Source organism: Accipiter gentilis, chromosome 10, assembly GCF_929443795.1.
Source record: "Accipiter gentilis chromosome 10, bAccGen1.1, whole genome shotgun sequence".
In the NCBI taxonomy this organism is placed as follows: domain Eukaryota; kingdom Metazoa; phylum Chordata; class Aves; order Accipitriformes; family Accipitridae; genus Astur; species Astur gentilis.
The window spans coordinates 5,779,343-5,804,531 of NC_064889.1; the positions used below are offsets into that span (position 1 = coordinate 5,779,343).

A 25,189-nucleotide genomic window follows, 5' to 3' on the forward strand; every position below is an offset into this window, starting at 1 on the left:
CATGGCATCAGGGATGAGAGTCAATCTACGCTTGCTCTTCTTGGATGCCTTGCAGGGCTGGCCAGCAGATGCTAAATTCAAATTGGGGTTATTCAGGGTCTAGGGAGAGCTTGTCCTGATTTGAAAAGCAGTTAAGGCCTTTCAGGGCAAACCATGCTGTTTTGTCCCCCTCCTTGCAGCTAGGATCCAACAAAAGAGGTCGCCTTCAGCTGTGTGCCCTTCCCTCTGAGAATTTTGTAGGAGGACTGCTGCGACTTGCATGTGATCGTGTAACATTGCAGAACTAAAGGTGAGGAATAAAATACCTTTATTTCCCTTTCAAAGGGTTCTGAATTCTTCCACTGCCCTTTGAAACCTTTACTATTGCTCCTATTTCCTGTCCTCCACCCTCTGTGATATCAGATGCAGCCTTTCCTTTTGGAATTGGGAGGAACTCGTGGGCTGTGAACACCACTCCCAGGGCAGGCGAGCAGGGGCATAGTTCAGTCCTCTTGACTTGGAACAAGTCTGAAGCCAAGTTTCTTTTTAACTGTGATAATAAAAAGTATTGCCTTTAGGCACTTGCTTAGTGTAAACTATTTTTAAATTCATCTGTCTTTGCAACTTACTGCAATGGAAACAGCCTGCCTATTTATGTGTAATAACTTGCCATAATTTTACTTTATCTTAACCACATAGAAAATTGGAAGTGAAGGCAGCCTGGCATTTATATTTGATTTTGAAGGTGTGAACAATACCACATCATTCTTCATTAACAAATGTTGGATATTAACTTGCCCAGAAGAAATTTAAGGAGACCAAACAGTACTTATTGCAATTACTGTCTGTCAAATAAAGAGGGAGAAAATCTAGTTTTACAGGTTTGGGGAATGTCTTTAAGACGGGAGAGTAAACAGATGAAGGATGTCATTGTTGGTAGCCAACATTTGGTCTAGGGCAACTTGGAAAACGGTATTGCAAAAGTTTGTTACAGCAGTGCATATTAATGCATTTTGAGATCCACAGTGAGGACTGGAAATCTGTGCCATTCTATCACAGTGGTTTCTTGAAGCAACGGGGAATTGCACTGGGTAACGTTGAGTCTCAGACCACTCAATAAACAATACAGGCTTGTTTTTAGCTTGTAGAGAATATAGAACAAGGCTTATGCAAATTAAGTGATTCTCTAATGAATTCATCTCCTCAGCCTGATTTCCTTGGTATTGTTTTCATATATCCTGAATCTACTACAGCAGAAGAAATCAGGTCCTACCTCTGAGATATTCCCTAAGCAGGTTGGGAGGGCTGTGACGGTCTGGAAGGCTTTGTAATGACCGAGCATCTATGTGCATCTCAAACGTGGGAATGCAGGCCTGTCACTTCTGTGGTGATGCCAAGTGCTAGCGTTATTTGCCCTGTAGGCTGCCCACAGGCAACACATTCGTATCAAAATAGTATCGCTGCAGTCACGTCAGGCAGGTATTACGTTCGTCCATGTGTCCTTGATGAAACTTTCTGTTCTCATTGCAGAGTAACTCAGTTTGACTGCTGATGAAACGGAGCCCGACTGAATAAACAAGCGAGGACAGCGTTTGTTTTTGAGAGGCGGGGCCTTTTGATTTCTGGAATAAACAAGGAGTTTTTATTTTTTTGCACAGGATTGCTGCTGAAAACTGGGACAGTACGAGCTCTTTACCAAACTTTGGACCAGTTTGGACTTCTACCCAGGAGGAGAAGCAGGGCCGATCGATGCCCGTTCAGCGGCGATGCCCAGGTGCGTTCCTCCTCTGCTCTGGCTGGAGAAGAAACCCTGATGAGCGGGCAAGGTGGCGCGGGGTTTTCCGTGCAGTGCCCCCCTTTCCCTTCCGTGCAGCGGGTGAGGATTAGCGCACCCCCCCGCCGCCCCCCCGCGCCGCCCCCGCCGGGAGGACGTGACCCCGGCCCGGGGGAGCTGCTGCCGCTGACAGGGCGGCCGGCTCAGCCACCTTCACAGGGTCTGAAACCCCACTTCGGGCCGTGGGGACCCTACCCGCGCCGTGAAAACACCGCCGAAAACCACCGTCCGGCGCCGGGACCCCCCGCGCCTCACAGGACCCCCCCGCGCTCCTCACGGGGGCGCGACGGCTCCCCGCGGCGGGGCGCGGAGCCCGGCGGCCCCTCCTTCCCTCCCTCCCTCCCTCCCTCCCTCACGCCCAGGGGCGGGCGAGCGGCTCTGAGCCGGCGGGTTCTCCGGTTCACGGGAGCGCCGGCGGCCGGCGCCGACCCCCTCAGCCTCCCTCCCGGCATACGCGGTGGGGGCCGGCGCGGCGGGGATCCTGTGCGGCGAGGCAGCGCCTTAGGCAGCCCGGCGGAGGCGGGCGGTAAGTGGGCACTGTCCCCCTCAGCCGGCGGCGGCCGAAGCCCTCCGCGGGGCCGGGGGCTCCCCTCCCCGGCTTCGGCTCCCTCTCCCTGCTTCTCTCGTCGTCCGTCTGTCCTTTTGAGCCGCTTTCACGGTGGTCCCGCCTGCGTCGGAGCTCAGAGGCTGAAGTGGCGCAGCTGTGAAGTCCGCCTGGCTGGGGCGGGCTCTGGGGGAGCCGGCCGGGCCGCCCTTGGCTGCCCGCTCTTCCTCGGCGTCGTGGACGAGTCCTGGGGTCTGCAGGTGGGCGGTGGGGTCCCTCCCCGCGGGTCAGTCCTGGTGGCCGTGGCGCAGGTCTGTCGGAGGTGCTGGGGTGGTGGCTTACACTCGGTCATCCCGCCTGCACGGCGTGGTTAGTGGTGTTGACGACGCCTCAGGTTGTCCGTGCCCGCTGTCCCGCAGCTGTCGGCCAGGGGAAAAGGCAGCTCCCCCCGGATCATCTCCTCTGTGAGCAGCTGTCACTGATCCTTGAGCAGGTCCCGCAAGGGCTGGGGAATGCCCTAGTTTCAGAAGTAACACCATTTGGTGTTACACACCGCTCCGTCTGGCGTTGTTTCTGCCTAAAGCCTTCAGGGACAGTTGGTTCTGGGTTCACACCTCAGCTTACTGATGTCATTCAGAAAATGTTGTGTGATTTCATCGTGTTTATCTGTAAGTTCTTTCCTGTCTTTTCCCTCAAAGAGCTTCACTTGGATCTGGTAGGTTTCTTAACACCTGCTCCTCTGGGCAGTGAGCTGGGGGTCCCGGCGCCATACAGCACAGCAGGGGCTGGTTTGGCCTGGCCTGCATCCTTTTAGGAGACAGTCAAGAAGGAAGGTGTGAATGAGAGGGTGGAAATGTGTTGCAATCGCTGCTGCTTTGGCTGATCGGTCGCCAGCTGCAAAAGGACCAAAATAGGCATGCTCACCTGCTTAATGCTGGGGGGAAAGAAGCTCAACTCTGACCCTCTCTAGAGGTATCTGTTCTGAAACATTTGTAGGGGTCAGACTCTCCTATGTCCTTTATTTGCTTGTGAAAGAAACGTAGATTGCACAGGCTAGATCTCGCTTGACTTTGGGGCAGTGATGTGTCTTATCTGCGGTAATAATCCTTGAAGGCGCCTCAGGGACGGGGAGCGGGTCTCTGCGATGCCATGCCAGCGTGCCTGGCATTGCGGGCTTCCCCCTGCGCCCTGTCTGTCCAGGCGTTCACACCGAGCTCATCGCACAAGCATGTGAGGGCTTTGAGATCAGTTACAGCGGCAGCACTGGCAGCTAGCTGTCTGCTGGGGAGTCGTAATTAGCTGCAGAGCTAACGCATTTGGTACGTACACTTGAAGCGGAGGCTTGGAAATGCAGTCTTTGGTCATCCACTACACATGTAATTACTTGAGAGTAAACTCAGGAGGTCAGAAAGGGATCCCTTGAGAGTTAGTGGCAGGAGCGGTGATTCCATAATGGGGCTGAAGTGCTCAGATGTTGGGTGTTTTTTGCGTCCTTTATAGGCGCAGAGGTAGTAATAGCTGCCTGAGTTTTCTGATGGAAAGAGTTTTAGGCTACTGTTGTTTTCTGACAGGAAAATATTTAGGTGAAAAGAGTTTGCTGAAATTAATATAACTTTTAACTGTGCTTTGATTAAGTTTATTTGAAAGCAGAGGGTAAAAAATTACTTGTTTTTTGCTGCTGGAATTGCTTATTCTTTTCTAGGACAGAAAAAAAGAGAAAGACGGGATAGAAAGGGTGAGAGGAGAAAGCACTTTAATGTTTATAAAAATCTGTTTAGTTTTAGCATAAGGCACCAAAACTAGAAGACAATATTGCTTGAATTTGTTTGGTGGGTCTTGTTTTGGTTTTGTTTTTTTCTCCCCCCACCCAAGTGACTATTTTTAAACAGTCCAATTTTGATTCTAAATTGTTTTGGTCATTTTTCAGTATTAAAACACAACTTATAAGGGAAGATGTTACTTTGGTTTGTTCTAATGTGTTTTGGATTTTGCTTTAGTATAACTATTGCTTTGTAATATAAAAACATGCCACGGGATGCTTCTGACTTTGGCAAAGGATTTAGTGATTCAGCTCATTTCAGGTGTACTTGAGAAAGTATGATTATTCAGTTTTTACCTTAGTCACTTGAAACTGGTTTCCTTAGGGTAGAAGATACCCTAAGGAAAAAAAAATGCGAGGCTGGTGACAAGCTAAATGATACAACAGTTTTGTTCTCAACTCTATCTTCTATAATCCTGCTTTTGTTCAGTGGTGGGTGGACATTTGTCATGGGTTTGACATGTGTGGACCAGTTATGGACTGTCAAATAATTTGGTAATGACAGACTAATAACTTACCTATGCAGAGAAACCTTTTTTTAAAAGAGAGAAATAAAACTTACTTTCCTCTGCTCCTCTTAAGGTGGGTTCTGTCACCCTCTTCAGAAGAGAGGATTTCTTTAGGTTCATTTCCTTTACACACAGCACAAGCTGCACTAAAAAGGCACTTCTGTGCTGGAATAAGAATATCTACATTCAGGGTTTGTATTGATATAAAATATATGTGTTTAAATTTGTGCCTTAGATCATAATGAGAAACAGTGTGATTTCTTAGGGTAAATAAGATCCAATTTTAGGTATGACTGAATTTAGGAACTTGACGAGATCAAACAGGACATATTTCTAGTGCCTGAAACTGAAATCTCAGAGTTCTGTATTCTATTTATGGTTTTGCTACAGTGTTGTTACATGTCTGTAGGAAAATCATTTGCATAGGTAAACAATACTTTGCTACCTTGTGATATTTGGGATGCATAAAGGGGAGTTGGATACAGGAGTAAAAGGTGAAGTATAGTATGCTGTACTTATACTATACTATGGACTATCAGTATGAAAACATAGTAAGTAATATGAATGCTGAGTAGAAGCTGGTCTTCGTATTAAAATTCTCACTGCTAGGAATCCTAGAGCAAAGAGACTGATAGAGAAGAGATGACCCCAACGTGGGATGGTTGAGGAGTAGACATGCCATGTTCTGTGAAAGAACCTGGAAGGCTATCTCTGCTGCAGAGCTTGCCTTGGAGCTCCTAAAGCTCTGGTCTGAGGTGGCCCGTCCACCTGTGTCCAGTCCAGTAAGTAGTCCAAATTGGTAAAATTTGTCAATTCCAATTCATATTTTGTCAAAATTTGGCTTGACGTGACACGTCATGAATACGAGTTCCATCTTACTCTCCCAACCTTTCCAGGGCCAGGGTAACAGAGCAGGAGTACCAGGGGTAGTTTTATTGAAGAATCAATAGTCAAACAAGCAAGGCAACAAATGACAATAAAGCAAGAACAATAGGAGACAGAGCAATAGATACAATAAGAACAACCAACAGTAATTGATCTACATATGACTGCAGCAGATTCTTGCATCCTCCCGGTTTTAATGAATTCTGGTGCAGACCCTGAGTGATGGGAAATCATTCTGACTCATTGTATTGCAATATTGTTTGGGCGCATGCCCCAGAAGCGTTAGCATATAGAGTGTATCAGAAAACAAAGTTGATTGTTGCTGTTTCCTCAGATCTTGAATGTACAACTTCTTTGTCTGAATGAGTCAGAGATGAATGATGATCTCTAATTCAGTCTGCTTTCACTGACCAGCATAAGGAAATCACCATCTAACCAGAGAAAAAAATTGTCTCTCATTCCTCCTTTGGTATACTTGTGGTCTGTACTTGCAAATGGAGTCCAACAAAAACAGTGTAGTTTAAATCTTTTGAATGTGAAATCACCTTAGTTTCCTAAGATCAGCATATATTATCTGGGGAAGGTTGTGTTTATGCTTCTGAACGGCATTTTTATTTCAGATGAATTTTAAGTGCGTGAAGGTTATCTTTTTTATCTTATCCCCTTTATGCTGTGTATTTGCTAATGACAATTGCCTTGCATCATCAAGTGTATGATCTATTTTGGGCATCTGCTAACTGTGACTAACAGTGAGAGATATCTGCAGAAGTAATGAGAGTGGAAGGCAGTATAAGATAATGTGAAGTGATAGACATGGGAAACACCGGCACATCAGAGGTATGACTGGAGGGTCTGAACACTTTGGAACAGTTTTGAGTTCAGTCTTCAAAACCAAGGCTCTAGGCTGACCTGGATGCTGGAACGGTTCCTTGGTGTTGAGAGTAAGCTTGCTGGTTTGACCTTTGCAGAACAAGGGTCTAAGTTAAAAAATCAGCAAAAGGGATGGGAATTTTCTGGTTATTTTTGACATAATATTACATGGATTCTATGCATCTGCAGAAGTAGATATGTTCTTTGGAGGATGCTAGGAAATGAGTAAACTTGTCAATCAAACACAAAGTGGCTGTGTTCCCAGAGGCATCTTGGGTGGGTTTCCCATTCTCAAAGCACTGTTTTTAACTTGCTCTTCTGAATGACAAAGTCTCTCTTAGAACAATGGTTTTCTTTCAGGTGTGTTTGCATTAACGTTATTTATAGCCACGTACCTTGGATTCTGATGAAGGGAGTAGTCACCTTGAGGGATTTACAGTCTTTGGGCAAGTCTCAGCAGTATCTCTTAATAAGTGGGCATTTTCCCATACTTGACTTTTGCATGCGCTCAGAACTTAATCTTGCAATTCAGGATGAGCAAAAGGTTTGGGGTTTTCAGCAAGGCTTGGCTTTGTCCTTTGTTTGCTTTTTCTGAAGTCTGTGGGTGTTGAACTAGGTTTTGTACCAACACTTCAGAAAATCCTGCTCTGAACAATTGCAAGCAACATTACATCACTTAGTATAGAGCCAATAGCTCGGAGATGTCCTCATTCTTGTAAATGCTACTAAAGCATTTATTGACTGTAGTTTCAAGCCCTGAGCAATGTTGGCCAATGAGCTTTCTCTGAGATTATGAAAGGTTGCTTGAGGAATACAGTAATTTGCTTACAAAGCAGAATTTGAGCTGTTTGTTTTCATTGAGACAAAAAAGATATATTTTTGTCCCAGGCATGAACGTGGCTTTGGAAAGGGAATTAAGGAGCAAAGTAGCAGAACAGTTCACCTGGCTTCATCTTGAAAAACTCTGAAAATACAGGCCAAGTAAGGATCAGCCAGAAAATGTCTGAGAAAGGATGGGTATGGAAAGCGGAAGTGGAAAAAAAACCCAACCCACGTTGTCATGCATCTAGTCAAGGTTCACCAATGCAAGTGTTGATTTCTACAGTATGCTTTAATAGTGCTATGGTTATTCTCGTCTTCAGTGTCACAACCCGTGTGGTTTCTATTATTTGCCTTAGGTAGCTGGATGAGAGAGATCACCGCTAGAGCACAGATATAACAGGAAGACGTGGGAGGCAAATTTGTCTCGATCGCAGAGTTTTGAAACTGGGGTTTGAACCCATTTGTTAATGAAAATGGAGTAGGCCTCACAGAGTCTTTAAGAGAGCCATGACTTCTCCAATGGAGACCTCCAGTGAGGCTGCTGTTGAGGGCGTGAAAGCTATTGGTAGGGGCACCTTGCACCTCCCTCTCCTCCATGAGGTGTCTGCCAGTGTTTGTCGTGCAGTGGAAATGGTAACTTCTGAAACGTGACAGAAATGGATGTGTTTTGGTCATGTGACAGATGCATGTCAGTCATGTCATGTCACAACATGCATACTATCCCATGAGGTGTGCAGGTACACACCCTTTGAAAAGGAGAGGATGCGGTTTTGATGTATAGCTGAAACATTTCCCATCATCTGATATGAGTGAAGCTGTGGGTCCCTTGGAGACAGGGAGTGGGGCTTGCCAGAATAATGCGTGTGCCTTGTATCTTCTCCTCCATCTTGGAGGAAAGAGCGTAGAGGAGAGCAGGCTGTAGGGTGGGTGTGGGCCGTTAGAAGCTCCCCACCTAGTAAGTACATTGTGAAGGGGAAAGGAGTGAAGGGAAATGAATAGTCGCAAAGTGCCCCTGGATCTCCTTGTACTTTGGAAATGGCAATCCAAAAGGATGCACTGCACAGAGATGTTAAGTATATGATGAGAGCTGCCACAGAATTACACAAAATTGTGTCACTAGAAGATGGAAGCAGGTACCCCTTCTCAGCTTGTGTGTTGTGTAACTGGTCCTGGGTGCCTAATATAGGGACATCTGATTTTGTTGATATCCCTTCACTTACTGTTACTGTTTTTTGAAAGAGCGAATGATATTCCCAGCTAGTATCAGTGCAAGTGTTGATGCAGTAGCCCTTCTGCTTGAAATAAAGCAGTCAAATAATTTTTCTCCTAATGCGTAGGTTTTGCTAACATTGGCCAAAAATATATGTAGAAGTACTTAAGAGACTATTTCTGTTCATTTGAAGCAATAGAAGGAGCATATTTGGAAAGGAATTTAATTGATACTCAACATGCCTCCCATGTGTTAGAAGCGAATGGTTTATAAAAAGGGAGGGAAAAACCAAAGCAGCCAGTCTTTTTTCTGAGATGAGTGCACAGCGAAAACTGGGTGTGTTTTGACAAGTTGTTGGATTTCTACAATGTATTTGCTGCTTATGGTATATGCTTTTGTTAGAGAAAAATCTTAAATATGTGCATTTCAACTTGGCAGGAACCCTGCAATTACTCTTTGGTACTTTGTCCTGTTTTATAATAAGTCTGCTGATTTATCAAAATAGCTGGATCTTCTTGCAACGTTGAATTCAGCTTATTTCTAAAGGATCAAAATAGAGCTTTGCTTGTGAAGTATGCTTCACAGTGTACCACAGTCAGATGCCAAAGACTGCTATTTAAAAACATGCAGGAGCTGTATAGAAGTATAGAACCTGGAAGTCCCCAGTGTGTCTGAAGCAAGCAGCATCTGGGGTTCATAAGGAAATGTACATTACATTGAGAAGTACAGATATGCTCTTGAAGCCTAGAGATGTGTGAGAATAACTATATGGCTCAATGTAGTTACATTAAACTTGCACCCTCAGCACGTTTGCTGACGACACCAAGCTGTGTGGTGTGGTCGACATGCAGGAGGGAAGGGATGCCATCCAGAGGGACCTCATCAGACTTGAGAGGTGGGCCCGTGTGAACCTTCTGAAGTTCAACAAGGCCAACTGCAAGGTCCTGCACATGGGTCGGGGCAACCCCAAGCGCAAATACAGGCTGGGCGATGAGTGGATTGAGAGCAGCCCAGAGGAGGACTTGGGGGTGTTTGCTGAGGAGAAGCTCAACATGACCCAGTAATGTGTGCTTGCAGCCCAGAAAGCCAACCGTATGCTGGGCTGCATCAAAAGAAGCCTGACCAGCAGGTCAAGGGAGGTGATTCTGCCCCTCTACTGCGCTCTCGTGAGACTCCACCTGGAGTACTGTGTTCAGCTCTGGAGTCCTCAACACGGGAAAGACATGGACCTGTTGGAGAAGGTCTGCAAAGATGATCAGAGGGCTGGAGCAGCAATCCTATGAAGAGAGGCTGAGAGAGTTGGGGTTGTTCAGCCTGGAGAAGAGAAGGCTCCAGAGAGACTTTACAGCAGCCTTCCAGTACCTAAAGGGGCCTATAGGAAAGCTGGAGAGGGATTTTTGACAAGGGCATGTAGTGATAGGACGAGGGGTAATGGCTTTAAAATGAAAGAGGATAGATTTAGGTTAGATGTAAGGAAGAAGTTCTTCGCTGTGATGGTGGTGAGGCACTGGAACAGGTTGCCCAGAGAGGTTGTGGCTGCCCCATCCCTGGCAGTGTTCAAGGCCAGGTTGGATGGGGCTTTGAGCAGCCTGGTCTGGTGGAAGGTGCCCCTGCCCATGGCAGGGGGGTTGGAACTAGATGATCTTTAGGGTCCCTTCCAACCCAAACCGTTCTATGATTCTATGATTTTATTGTGGTGCTAGAGGCCTTACAGCTCTTTTACACGTTCTGATCTAAATACTGGGTGTTGTTTGGGCCACTGGGGATAGTGGTAGTGTTCATCTACACAGGAAACACCAAACATGTTGTAAACTGGTTGGCTGGTTATTGTATTAAAATCCATTCTGTTAACATAACTTACGTTGTTGTGTGGGTATATCCCAAGGTGTCGTGCTTTAACCTCAGCCAGCAACTAAGCACCACGCAGCTGCTCACTCACTCCCCACCACCACCCAGTGGGATGGGTGGTGAAAATCGGGAAAAGAAGTAAAACTCATGGGTTGAGATAAGAATGGTTTAATAGAACAGAAAAGAAGAAACTAGTAATGGTAATGATAACACTAATAAAATGACAACAGCAATAATAAAAGGATTGGAATGTACAAATGATGTGCAGTGCAATTGCTCACCACCTGCCGATCGACACCCAGCTAGTCCCTGAGCAGTGATTCCCCCACCCCCACTCCCCCCAGTTTATATACGGGCCATGATGTCCCATGGTATGGAATACACCGTTGGCCAGTTTGGGTCAGGTGCCCTGGCTGTGTCCTGTGCCAACTTCTTGTGCCCCTCCAGCTTTCTTGCTGGCTGGGCATCAGAAGCTGAAAAATCCTTGACCTGAGACTACACATTACTTAGCAACAACTGAAAACATCAGTGCATTATCAACATTCTTTGAATACCGAACTCAAAACACAGCACTGTACCAGCTACTAGGAAGACAATCCACTATATCCCAGCTGAAGCCAGGATACGAGGAATAATGTGATCTCTGATCTTCTTCTCTTCCAGAAGCAGCACAGCATAGTGCATTCCCCGGTGCTTGTATGCACCAACGTGAGGCTTGGTTTTCCAGACCTCACAGAGCTTATCAACTTAAAAGATTGTGTTCAGGAAACAAATTTCACAGTTACACAGATTAATGCATGCAACAGATGCTGCCTGTGTTTTTCTCATTTGAAACGTCTAGTGTGTGATGGAAGATGTTGTGCCGAAAACTCTGTAAATGGAATCACAGTGCCTTTTTGCAACAATAGTTCACGTTTATGTTAGCTGTCCTGCCTGTGTGCTTCAGAAACACTGCCTGACATGAGAAAAAGGAAGCTCTGCCTTGTGGTCTCCTTGGTTCATGGTCTGCCTGCTGACATTTAATGAAGAAGCCTGTAATGCTGAGTGTCATGCTAGCTCTCTATTGTAGCATGGATGCTTTATTGCCAATAAGTTTGTCAAATTATTCATTAGTTGCTTTACTTCGGTCACATTTATGTTTCAAGGTGTGTTCTGTGCTTCTGGTTAAATATGTGCTCAGTTACTTCAGTGAGGGGCAAGAACCCTCTTCACTTACAGGCACTCACCTCTTTGCAGATTCGGACCCTCACTATTTGGCTGAGACTGCTAAATTAATTCTTTTGATTGATCAATGCTAACTTTGGCCATGAGTGAGCTGCAATGGATCTAAAGTGACTATACCAGAAATGTGTTTTACTGATTCTTTGCCTGTTGGAAGATCGTAATGAATGTTATTCTTTCTTAATATTCTAGTTGCATCATCTTTGTGCATCAATGAGAAGTCCAGTTATGGCTTTGTTCAAGCAACAGAAGGTGGAGGATGTTTATGAAATTGGGGAAGAGCTAGGAAGGTAAGTTCATGCTGATGACACCACACTATTCTAAAAGCTGACGTGGGGATATTTGCCACATCTTAAAACAATGACTACATGATAGCCTAAATCAATTGCAATATACAAGAGAAACACATCCTTTTACAAAAAGTGTACTTTGGATATTATTTTCTTTTTAGGTTAAGTGTGCTAACTGTTTTTCTTGTTTCTTTTCTTGCAACTAGGACAACAAAAGGTATGTTTACACTGTCTTTTGTAGGTAGGTGTCATCTGTGTCTGTGCGTTAGACTCAGTTCACCTGTCCATTCTCTAAACCAGCTAGGAAACAGGAACCCATTGTGCTGTCGTCATAGACGCAGCACTTTAATTTGGCTTGTTGTTTTGAACAGTGCTGCACAGCACTGTTGTTTTCAACTGGCTCCGAGCACTGACAGACGTGTTCATATCTGCCTGCAAAACACTGTGTATGTATTCCTGAAAAGATTTAACTGTCAAAATTTCAGCTGGACTGGTTAATCCCTGTGTATAGCTTTTAAATCTATAGAGGTTTATCTGCAGGTATTAATTATAGGTGGAGTTAATGGGCTATTACCATGCTTAACCATAAGCACCTGTTTAAACACTGCTAGGTTTGTGAGCTGGATGACACAGGGCTCCCCCAGTCACTTAGCAACATACAGTGCTCTGGGTGAGGATAGCTGGTTTCCATTCAGTGTCCAACCCTCCAATTATTTTCTTTTTAGTATGCAAATAGCTAAATTGGGACTATACACATGTTGGCTTCTTTCCCAATGTCTGGCAGTTGGTTTTGACAAATGACTGTGTATGTGCAATTACCCTTTTTCAAGGGCCAATAATTTAGTTACATTAAAACACTTCACTTGAAGCTGTTTTCCTGCCAAATCATATTTTTTGCAGTGCCAGCTATTTTATCTTTAGAGTTGTTGAGAAGATTTAAGGGGAGATTTTTTCTGGGTTTGGATTTTTCATTTGTTGTTTTTTCATTTCCTTCCCTCTCACAAAGGCCTCGACTAGGATATTTTCTGTAACTACTTACTTTTGAGTATTGACTGGTTCTAAGAACATCAGCCTGAAAGTGAAAATCTGACAACAGTGAGCAGCAAAGAAATTCAGTGTGTGTATGCAGGCTGTGAAAGGGGTGCTTTTTTTTAACCTAGGAGGCCATAGTATGTACTGTAACAGTCAAACTGCTAAAGTGAGAAACTGGAAACCAAGTAGCATATTTTTACGTTGGTTCCTGAATTGTTTTTGGAAATCCAGTGTCTTTTGAGATGATGAACCTCGCTCTCCTCTTCAAGCTGATGGTTATTAGGCCTTTTGAATGGAGAAGTGTAGTTGAAACAACCTGGTAAAGTCTGGCCCTTGCTGTTTGAATCTGCCTGAAAGGCCTCAGGTTGGTAAAGGCTTGCATGGTCACAGCAGAACCTCCTCCTATCCTGGCTGCATGTCCCAGGAACCCTGCTGGTCCCAGGGTTACCTCATGCAGCTGGTACTCGCTACATGTTGGGTGATGGGCTGGTTTAGAGGAGACTACACTCAGACATGGAATCTGAAATTGTTGCCTTTTTTAATGGGCGTACTCTCTGCAAGAAAGACCTTTTCTAGATAAGCCAGAAGAAGGAGTAGGTGTGTACATGAGCAAGAGCAGTCCTTACATGACAAAGGGGGTGTTAAACTCCACTACAAAACCACGTTCTAGTTCCCAGCATTTTATGTGTAATACTTCTTGTAGATGAGATATCCAAGTCTACTTAGTACTGAGGTCTGTAGGCAAAAATGTTCCCTGAAAGACCTGAAGGAAATAGGCAAATTGTAACAAGCAGACCTCTGCTGCTTGTTACGATTTTTCAAGGAAAACACTGTAATTGTAAATTGTGACAAGAGGGCAGCAAGATTGGAATTCGCTCCCTTACTCTGAATGTGTTCAAGTTGTAAACGTTACACATGCCCATGAATATAACATCACATTGTCTTTGTCAGTGTATTTTCACTTTCGGATTTTGTGAGGAGCTCTGAAGACCTCTTGTTTCAGCTGTGTGTTTTATGTGGAATGTCAAGGGTTTATCATGCCTTTATTATCTCTGAGTAGTAACTACTGATTAGGGCCAGCAACAAATGATATCTTGCTTTGTTAGAAGAAAAATAACACGGTAGACAGGTTGTGGTGACTGAAATGCAAGAGTCTTTTCCAATGCTGACTGATGCCCTTAGAACCTGTAGATGCCTTTTGTTAGTTCTATACGTTCGCAACAAGCTTTTAATTGCTGACTGTTACAGGCAGGTGAAAGGATTATTTTATTATCATTCTGGCAACAGAAGTCACTTACAAAACAAAGGTTTTCAAACGACGTTTGTGAAGAGTCTGTCCTGTTCATGTCCTCCTAACTGAGTCCGTGATTTCTTGAGAACAAAAGTAGTCATTAATGCAGGCCTAGTGCTTGGCCTAGCTTGGATTCAGTCAGAAGTTAAAATACAGGATCTCACCGACAGCCAGCACCTGTTTTTCTGAAAGTCTTTGCACAGTACTTAGGAAAGGAGGCTCCTATTAAATACTGCAAATGCCCCTTAGCAAGGCTCAGATATATCTGGTCTGGTGATAAAATTAGACCCTTCCTGTCACTGTGCAGCACTAAAGGTAGCTGCAGCAAAGGCTCTTCAGATCCAGCTGTATAAAACCCTGCCAATGGTGCATTTGTGGACTCTTCAACCAAAGCATTCTCGGAATCACTGCTGAGCTAGAAGAAACTCAAACAATGCTGGAAATGCAGTTGTCTCCTGTGCTGAGGCAATGGTGTGAGAGAAAACTCTTTGCAGAAAGGGGGAGCAGGTTTTCCATAGCTGCAGCTTGTGTGCTGTAACTAGCTGCCTCGCTCCAATATTGCCTCAATCTTTTAAATATTAATCTTAAGTTTACACCTCTGTTGCTCAACTTCTCCAAAGGGTGCATACAGGGAACAACAAGTCAAGCATGTGGCATTAAAAAAGTTGCTGATGGGCTTGTTCGTTCTAGCAGCTGTACTTGGGAAGCTTATCGTGGCCTATGCTGAATGAGTGCAATACTTTATTATCATATATGTATATTTAAAGTTACTTTCTGCAAGATAATATCAGTTGGTTTGTAAGTGTGAAGTCTGTGGGGACTGAGGTTCTCTAGCAATAGCTGAAAGGGAGCCTAAAAAGAGGATGAGCCTCTAAAGTGAATTTAGCAAATTTCAACATTTTAAAATAAAAACCCCTTTTGAAATTTATAGCACAGCTTATTGCTAGAATATTGAAATATTAATTTTTTTCTTTTTCAAAATTAATGACAAGAGGAGGAGAGAGTTTAGAATACTTAACTGAAGATGAATATGTTCTAGGGATATTTATTTTAAAAGTCCTCAGTTACACTAGTTAGTCTGGAGGACTAGAAGAGCTAGAAAGCAATGTGGTATAAAGTAATCAGTGCCTGCAAAGGTATTACAAGATTCTCTTCTCTTTCTCCTTCTCCCAAGAGCAGCAGATTTTGTGATTTGGGAGTGCTTTATACAGTCCTCCCAGGCATGTCACTTTTTGAAGGCATCAGACTTTCTGACAGGGTCGGTTTCTTTCTGTGTCTTAGCTGTTGATCAAAAATGGATACTTGAAAAATTATTTTCCATAGAATGCTTGCAAAATTTATCCCTCCTCAAATATGAGTTTATGTTGCTGAACGTAACTTTTATTCAAGTAATGGCAAAACGAATTCTTTACCGTTGATTTTAATAAACTTTTTAAGAAATCTATTAACAGTTTTGCCTGTTTTGAGGAAGATCCTGGTGTAAGCCATTTGCAGGAATGTTTGTAGCAGATCACTCTAACAGCATGCCAAAGCAATGGAAATGCTTCCTGGAAAATGTGAGGAAGTGGAGGCTAACTTGACTTCTTGGGAGTATGCAGCAGGTCAAATAACTGCTGGTTCTTGTGGCAAGAGAGGTCACAGCAAGAGACAACCAAGAATGGAAACTTCAATCAAGGCCAGTGCAGTCCGGGAGAAGGAAGAACTGGCCTACTGAGCTAGTGGTATAGTTCCCAGGAAAGTAGCAGCCATAAAGCTCACTGGAGAGCTTTGTGATTTGGATGGGTAGTTCTGTCTAGCTGGGCAAAAGGAGGTCTTGTACAAACCTGCAGGAGCCTCTTCCAGTTGTACTAGCAAACACTGACGGTGGTGGTAGGTGCACAGAGAGTGCTAGAATTTCAGTGACGTGCAGTGTAATTTATAAAAGGTTGTACCGTAGAGTCATTAATCTATTACCTAAATGTGTTGCCAGCCAGGCTGTAGAGAGCTGTTGACATTTGTGCCTTCTGGGCAGTGTCACTGTTACATGTCAAGCCTGGGCAGAGGGTAGGAAGTGTCACGAACTTGTCCGGAAGTGTTTCATGACAGCGCTCATTGAGAAAGCGTGTTCCTGCACGGTGGTGCGGGAATCGCGCTGCAGTGTCCCGAGACAGTGAACCGCGTGCCGCAGGTCAGCTCTCTGCAGTGTACAAGGACTTAGATCATGCTCAACAGAGACAAACCTTGGAGTGATGTTTCTGGGTAAGGAAGTCTCCCCCTTTCCTTCATTATTGTCCTTTCGCTGTAGGGAAGGGGTTCTGCCTTCCTCTACAGTGTGTGCCAGCCTTACCACCTGCCATTCCAGTTTCTTGCCTGTTTCAGTGTCTGGGAGATATGTTCATCTCTAGCCTCGACTTTCTCCAGCTTTTGTCTGGTTTTGCTATGTTTTCTGCAGAGGTAGGCAGTCTTGTATAGTTACAAGATGGATAGTCTGGTGACCTGGTCTTCATAGGAAATCAAAACTAAGTCTTCCAGTATGCATGAGAAACAGGAAAAGCATTTTGTTCACTTGCTAGTTTGAAATCCTCTCTGTTGGGAAAGACAGACAGTTTATTGCCGATACAGTGTGGTGGCCCCTGAGGAAGGCAGCTGGGCATTAAAATTGTAAGAGCTTTTCTTCTGACAAGAAAAACAGGCAAGGCTTGCTGAAATTGTGGAAAGTAGAGTACTGAGATGGCTATTTTCTGTGGGGTCCTGTGCCTAATCGTAGAAACCCAAGTTAATGCCTTGTTAATGCAAAAGGTGAGCTAAATTTGAGTGGATCGGGCTTAGACACTGGAAATCAATTTTATAGCAAGGCTGTGACATTTTTCTGCATGTTAGGTTGGTTTGTATTTCACTTGGAGGAATTTTCTGCTGTATGTGCTTAAATATCACTACCTAGTTGTTTCCTCATGTTTCTTGGGGTTTTTTTTAGCAGCAGTGTCGATTAAAGGCAAGCTAGATCTTTCATCTATGGCCTATCGTGCCTCCTGTTGTCCCCTCTCTCCAGCTACAAGTTCCTGCCTCCTCCCTGCCTTGTGGGGGGGGATCAGCTCCGCTCACTGAGACAGGTGAAACCTTTTTCTCTCAGTGAAGCTTAAAAGGACAGCAAATGCAACATTTTACCAGTGGCAATGGGACCTTGGAGCCTGGCACATAATCCCTGTTCTGACAGTGTAACTAGTAAATATTTATTTACGTAATGACAACAAAAGGCAGAGATAACTGAGGGATTCTTTGTAGAGGAGAAACTTGGAAATCTATGATAAAAAGTCATGTCATCCAGCTAAGTGGACTCCTTGGTAAACAGAGGGGTGTGACTGCAGCTAGGAAATTTACCCTTAACACACATCGCACAGTATCTTCGTACCAGGAATGTTTTCTCTATCTATAGAAATTGTTCAGTATTGGGCTTTCTCAGACATGAACCTTAACTCTGTTCTTCGATTAATTTATAATTTGAATTAGTTCTTTACATTTGGAAGAATAACACACACAAAGCAAGTCTTTGCTTTTGATGCAAAATGTAAATTTAGTTACTGCGCACTAACCAGCACCTTTACTACTGTTTCTTGTTACAAAAATCTTTTATGTCATGTTTTTGATGTATATTGAATTTTTTGTTTTGGCATCCTGTACTTGGTCACCATCACTATGATTGTAATCGGCTGTCTGATGCAGCCATTACTTTTGGATTTTTTTATTCCTTCTAGCAAAATGAGTGATATTAGCTTTTTGCTTTTTAAACAAATTTCCCTGCTAGTTTTCAGTGTTCTTTCAATTGTGTCCAAAATCTTTGATTTGTTACAGGAAGTGCAGAGAAAATACGGGAGAGCTTTTGTTGTTTGGTTTTGGTTTTTTTGTGTGCCCCCCCCCCCCCCCCCCCCCCAATAACAAAGCTGCTCTACCTACAGTAACTGAGAGCTGGTCTTGGTTATTTAGAACTGGCCTTAGTCTTACTTAGTAACAAAGTTGTGCATTTTTTTGGAGTGAATTCCTTATTACCAGCATTCCTCTCAATGATGGAAGTGATCTCAGTGTATCTCCTGAGTCCATATCTGGCTTTGAAAGTATAATTAGAGCTGAGTGACCCCAGTAGGCAGTGCTCAGAAAGCTCAAATTCAGTAATGTCTTTAACCCCTGAATATTAAGCCTAATCCCAGTCTTTGCTTTGCCATTTCTGTAAAACTAAAACTATTTTTTCCACTTTGCATTGCAGTAGAAAGCAGATGGGAATTTGAACAGCTGAGAAAATAGACTCTGTATGGTATTCATTCCATGCTTTTGAAATGAAAAATGTTACTTATGAGTAAAAATACACATAAAATAAACAGTGCAGCTCACCACTGGACTAACAACAATAAAGCATTGGACAAATTACTATAGCATCTTGTGCAGAATAGGGCTTGCAGATACTTGTCTGATGGTCAAGCTTAATTTAGCTCAGGTGACATCTATTAATAATTGTTTAAACTCTACATTGGTGGTTTTGAACTGGAGTGAAAACCTGCTGTAATATCTGAGTGTGATGCGCAGTGTTGCTTTGGTGAGGAGAGACATATAAAATCCCTCAAAGAGCTAGACTTGTTCTATCTAGTGCCAACATGTTTGGGTTGGAGTAACTGACCTGTTTTGGGCAGCCTATATTGCAGATTCATTTACACCACAAGTGGGTGACTGTATCCTAAAGCCAGGACTTCTAATCTTTACTTACTGCAGAATATACAGCTTCTGTGAGAGAGTAGTTAACCTCAATATCTGAGTTTTGTGGCCCTATAATCCTCACAGAGAGAGAATTTCCATTGTTCTGCCTGTTGCATATGTAGGAAGAGTGGCGGGAACAAATAATGTAGCTTCTGTGCTGTCCTGCTTCTGGAGGAGATTGTTTACTTCAATATAGTAAAGATTAAATAAGATGAGGGGATAACTTCCACCTCTTATTTGGCAGACCAGAAGACTCCCCAAAGAACAGTGGAAGGGGAGTATCAGCAACCCTTTGTGGTTTTGGCCTTACAGATAATTTGCTAAAATCTTGATTAAAATGCCAGCATGATTTCCATCTTTCATACATGAGGAGGGAGAAAAATCATTTAACCATAATACTGCCATCCTCTTAAAATGTATCTGCTCCCAGGTACATTATATACAGTCCATATCTAGCTGGATTTGGACCTTTTAACACAAAGGTACAGTGTGCTAATTTTCTGCATGCATATTATATATGTGCTGGTGTTGCTCCACATAGCAGAAGGAACAGCTTATCAAATCAGCTATTCCTGCTGAGCATGAGTCAGCTTTGACCTTCCCTAGGTCTCTGGACTCTGTTCATTACCACTCCAAGAGCTGATATTCAATCTAAAAGCTAAGTGTGATAAGTGGGGAAAATTTTTTATCATGTGCATTTTATTCCTGAGCTTCAGATTACGTAAAATGCTTGCCAGGCTATCAGGAATTTGTCAGTGCTGTATCACTGCAGACTCTGCTACTCCAACCTCCGGAACTGATAAGGGCCATATTGCTTGTCACTGTGTGATTGGCAATTTTCCAAAAACATTTAACAGCTTCAGGAGATGCTGGTGATGATTCAGTAGGTGGCACAGTTTCTTGTGACTCAGGACTAATGACCCAAAATGGTGTTTAAAGCATTAATTGGCTGTAATGCAGATACCATGTTACTTTATTGATAGCCTGTAATAATTCATAGCATTTTTCAGAAACATTAGATTTAATAATCTTGCTTTGAATTTCAAATGGTTTATTTGCTCTCTACTTACTCCAGTAAACTAGATCCTTCTGTTTGAATCCATATTCCTCTGTTGTTCTGACTCTCCTGTGGCAGTGGACACAGAGATCGTCATCTTTGGGCCAGGATATGTTGGTTATCTTTGCATGAGCTGTAAAGAGATGTGGTTGAAAGGTGCCAGACGGTGACATTATCAGAGACAGCATATGTCCAAAGGTGCTCAGCACCTCCATGTTGTGAATATTGAAACTTGCCCTGTAAAGTCACTGTATCCTAGAGTGCTGTACAATCAGTTAGTAAAAACATGAGTTGTGGTTGTGAGTGAAAATGCCAGTGTGTTCAAAAGTGGTAGCTGATTTCTTTTTCTCTATCTATATAAAATAGTGCATCTCATTAGGTTTAAAAATCAGCATCTTATTAGAGTAGTGGTATTGTGTTACTTTTCTCTATACCATTAATTGGTTTGGTTAGAAGTCACCCTGACACTGCACGGGCACTTAGCCTGAAATGAAGCCATGTTAGTTGTTTCTCACATGATAAAAATTTTCTTCCAGTCTGTATTGCAGGGCTGTGGTAAGTTAGTGATATTTCTATGATAATCTTGTGTGAAAGGTTCAAAAGAGAGCCGTAGTATATTGTGAATTGGATTTACTGCTGTACCTTTCACACACATGAAAAATTTATCTACTTTTTAGTAGCCAAGTAAAATTCCTGTTAAATGCTCTATTAAGAAAAGTTTTAGATCATTGTCATAATCTGGCATCTGCCGCAGTTTAGGTTCTGTGTAGTTAGTAGCTTTAGGAGAGGTAGCCATTTCATTTGCATTTTGTTTGTAAAAAAAAGCACCCACCAAACAGACCAAAACTCACTTTTTTTTTTTCCCCAGCTTAAACAGGAAGTACAGTGACATCTGTGATAATTTTATTTTTAAAGCTCTTTATGAAGTTATAAGAGGTGTCAAAAGAGTATTTAACAGATTAAGGTTTTGGGGTTTTTTAGTTTCATTCCATAACGTCTTATGGAAGCAGCAAGGTACTTTCCCTTCAGTGACCTTGACATGCTAGGATTTCTGTTTTGTTGTTTCAGCTATCATACTCTGGTTTCTTTGTAAATACTTTGCTGTTGGACATACTATTTATTCACTGCTTAGATTAAATTTCTGCTGTACCATATCCTGGTTTAGTCTCAAAAAAAAAAAAAAAAAGTCTATAAAAAATAAAGTATACTACAAATTATTGCTATAGTCCGTTTACAGAAGGGTTCCAGTTCTCCATGGCTGTAATCACAGACTTCCTACAAAAAACTTCCAGGAAAGTGCTTTTATGCATATATTCTGTGAACCTTGCATGGCCTTTGGTTTGAGCTGTGTTTCATAAATGAGCTGAGAGCATACAAATAGATTGTAGAAGAAGTTACCAACAGAATCCTTTCTTGGTGGGAAGAGCATGCCAATGCAATTACAACTAGCAGAAATCATCTCTTAAGTGTAAGGAAAGAGGGAGGAGAGTATTTAGCTTGATAAAATTACGTGCAGTAGAGCAATTGCTCTAATCACTTAAATTTGAGAGGAAAACAGCTTTTTCAGGCTTGAGATTTTTTTAAGAAAGGCATTCAGCAAGAGTTCCCAAGGGCTTTGCTTTGAAAGTTAACAAGAATGCAAACATGAAAGGATAAAATTATTAGTGTAGTTTTTCCAAGGAAAAGAAATAGGAGTGAAAAAGATGGAAAAGTAATAAGATGCAGACTTTTTAAGCTTGAGATCACAAGTTAAAACCGATCTGAATTTAAGAGTGGCAAAAAGGCACAATGAACAAAACTGTTGACAAAAACAATTGTTGTAACAGAGAATAAAAGACCCTTCTTTGCTGAAACTAAATAAACCAGCTTCTTGAATCTAGAGAAGTCCTGCATTCAGGTTAGCTAGAGACTATTATCTGTGAGTATGTCTATGTATATTAACTTAAGAATGTACACATGATGATTTCATAATATATTTTTAGGATTTTTACTCGCTCTAACTGTAGATTTTGCAAAATCAAAGCAAAGGCTGCTGTAAGCTTACTCACTGCAGAAAGGACAATGTGATGCTAACAGACAGTGAAGCTGACTTGGCTTATGACAGAGTGTAAAGTAACCGATTGCTGTCGGTTACATTTATTATGTAAATAAAATTGCTTTAAGGGTTAAAGATATCATATTGATTCAGAGGTCAGAGACTATATGACACTTGATAGGGTGTAATTTTTTCTTCTTGCTGTCAAGTGACCAAACGTAATTTATCATCCAATTAGAGAAAGAGAGCCAACAACTGGCAAACTTTGCAAAGTCGAGTAAACTTAAAATTAGATCTTTAAGCTGTGTTTTTGCTTCCTAAGCACAGGCAACCACATAGGTGAATTACGTTGTTTGTCTTTCTTTGGGGTGGGGTTTTTAATAGCAAATAAACCCTTTTAGGCTTGCATTCCCACAACTGAATGTCTTAAATGTGAAGGAAAAAAGGACAAATATAAAATTCATGTTTTTATTCAAACTGTATGCACCTTCTTATATTGTGAACGCTCATTTTTTCATTTTTCCTATCAAGTCCTTCCTGTAGTAAGCTGTTGGGTTTTTATGGTAACAGTGCCTTGTGTAATGATGTTATGTTCCAAATCTTGCTTTTTGATTCATAGAGCATGTTTAGGGTAGTGGGGAAGGGTGCTGTGAGACGGAAACATTTACCCTACTCTTCTATAGAAAATGTTCTTAAATCAGAATTGTGTGTTCATAATTTGATGTAAACATGAGTTAGAACCATCTAGTTCTATCCGTGGATACGACTGCTGTTTTCAAGGTACTGCTGTAAGGTAGATGGATGAAGTGACAGTGACATGCCTGAGGCAGCCCCACTTTCTGACCGAGCTGAGCTCAGCACCTAGGTGTTTCTGTTTTTCTCAGTCCATGGAGTGGAAGCAGTTTAAACAGGATCGCTCAAAAATGTTTAAGTGTGTCTTTTACCTTCCCAGTGTCTAATATAACTCTGAGTTGCAACCAGGCTTGAGTTTTGTTGTCTTCCTACATTGTATAACTTTGAGACTTCTGGTGTGAGAAGTTTCCTTCGAGGCCCTTGCATTGTCCGGAATGTAATTATACTGTTAAAACCAGCTGGCTGGCATACCAACCATAGTTTCTTTAACTCGGCTTCAATCTTGAGAGAAGTGCACATCTGAGCAAGAACTGAAGTAGGCTAGGAAGAGTTCAGTGTTAAAACATAATAAACAACAACAAAACATGTAAGGGAGGAGAAGATCAAGGGGAATGGAAGGTTATCTCCGTTTCCCTTAAAAGCATTTGCTTGTGTTCACTCTAGTTTAATGAACTTTTCCATCTGGTGCAGCAATACCAAATGTGTCGATGTCGGTATTACCAAGTTCATAGTGCTGTAGCTTGGTGTGCTTTAGATTGCTATTTTCTGTTCTTCTCAAATGGAAGGAGGAGACTTTTACCTTTTTTGGAATTTCACCTCCCTACACCTGCTGTAGGTCAAAACCAACATCAAAAAAGAATAATAGATATTCATGGCACCATTCAAGTAAAAAAACTGTGTGGAAAAAGTATTGCCGTGTTTTGCCCTGTGCAATAGGCCACGATTGTACTCTTCCAGCAGCCTGGCCATATACTGCTGACGTTGCTGAGCCAAGCGGCTTCTCATTGCAAACTCCAGCCTCGAGCAGACACCTCCCAAATTGGAAACAAAAGGAATCCCAGCTAGATGCTCAAATCCCCAAGTGAGGTTGCAGGTGCTCTATGAAAAGAAGGGTTAAACTATCTTGCATTCGCAGTAGTCTGCGTGTGCATCTAGGCAGTTAAAAGGCTGGTTGAGATGCTGTTAGGTTTTATTTTAGTTTCCTCTCTGGTCATGTATTCTTGTGCAGGAACACCTAATGAATAAAAATATGAATGATTATAATTGCGAGACTAATGATTTCTACAGACATGGAATTAATTTGTAGGTCCAGCTGTATGCTTACCCCTCATAATTTTATTTCATTTTTCCAGTAGCATTACCTGCATTTTACAAACTTTGGGAAATTAAGTACAGAAAGACTAAGGTGTTATTTTCCATCAAGTATGTAGGAACCTTATTACCATTAAAGTCGGTGGGAGGTTGCAGTCTGTCTAAAATACCTTGTAAATCCATTCCAAAGTAAATTGTCCCGCCTCATCTAGGGAATTGAGTGTTGCCTTTTGACTGGCAGAATGCCAGAACGCTGTCCTTTTCCAGGTTCACTTACTTTTCAAACAACTCCTTGAAAACATATTTCAGTGTAAAGCGTGTCTGTCAACATATTCTAATGTTATCATCTATTTTATGGGAATTTCAAGTTTTAACAACTACCAAAAAATAATAAGAATAAAAATCCTCCTTTTTAGAATTCTTTAATGAATGAAATTAAGATGAACATGGACAGAACATAAAGAAATAGATTGAATATGCAGAAAGGGAACATATGTTTGGTATTTGGGAAGGAAATGGTTTGCTCTTCTCGAATGACAGACAGAATCAGCTTCCTGACTCCTCCGTCTTCTGGCCTCAGAGAGCCCGACTGGAGTCAGGTAACCTGTACTGTCATCTCAGTGTTTTGTTTACATATTTTCAGCATTTCATGACAGCTGCTCAGTGATGTGGTGTTTCTGGAGTATCAGAGGAAGATTCGTATAAACCCATACCTATACAAACAGTTGCTTAAAGGCTCTCTTTATTCTAATGCTCCGTAGCAATACCACTGTTATGCACTGAGGCATTCCAAACTGGCAGGCTGCACTTCTATAATTTTCTCAAGTCAAATTCTGCCCCAGAGCATTACCCTCCAGAACCAGTATTAAAAATAAACTTTGAAAAAAGAGCAAGAAGTTATCCTGTTATTCTGGATTGTCCAGTTTCTCTCTTCCTCACATCTTTTCCATATCCTCTCCTGAACTGCTGAACTTGTGCTCCCCTAAAGCATGCTTCTGTAAATAGACTCCAAAACCAGCCAATAATATTTTCTGTGTTCTTATTCAGCGACAAATCTCTTAGATGATAGTAGCAATGTGAATAATAGGTTGTCTTTGTTGCTAGGATAAATTCCCTTATTAATGATGGATGGATTTGATGTTGTACCTAATTATATTATAACTGACAGGTTGCAGCTGCTATTGTTTATACTCTTGAGCTGCTATCACAATTGAGGACAGACTATGTGAATCTGACAAGGCTTTTGTATAGCTGTCCAAAATATTTCTGAAAGGGAA

The 25,189-nt window shown here is 42.4% G+C and overlaps 2 protein-coding genes across 4 annotated transcripts in view; both read left to right on the forward strand.

The window, feature by feature from the left end:
* The window catches only part of TBC1D2B (TBC1 domain family member 2B), a 41,979-nt gene extending 40,326 nt beyond the window's left edge, over window positions 1–1,653 (forward strand). The window contains exon 14 of the mRNA XM_049812415.1: window positions 1,638–1,653. The gene's annotated coding sequence lies outside the window, so the exon portion shown is untranslated. The remainder of the gene's footprint in view (window positions 1–1,637) is intronic.
* Window positions 1,651–25,189, forward strand: part of DAPK2 (death associated protein kinase 2) — a 62,030-nt gene continuing 38,491 nt past the window's right edge. For 2 of the 3 annotated variants that reach the window (XM_049812426.1, XM_049812423.1), the window contains exons 1-2: window positions 1,651–1,753; window positions 11,734–11,831. In XM_049812426.1, the coding sequence (XP_049668383.1) occupies window positions 11,755–11,831 (77 nt within the window). In that variant the 5' untranslated portion in view covers window positions 1,651–1,753; window positions 11,734–11,754. Of the gene's footprint in view, window positions 1,754–2,276; window positions 2,340–11,733; window positions 11,832–25,189 lie in introns of those variants that run through there. The other variant, XM_049812424.1, reaches the window with a different exon arrangement.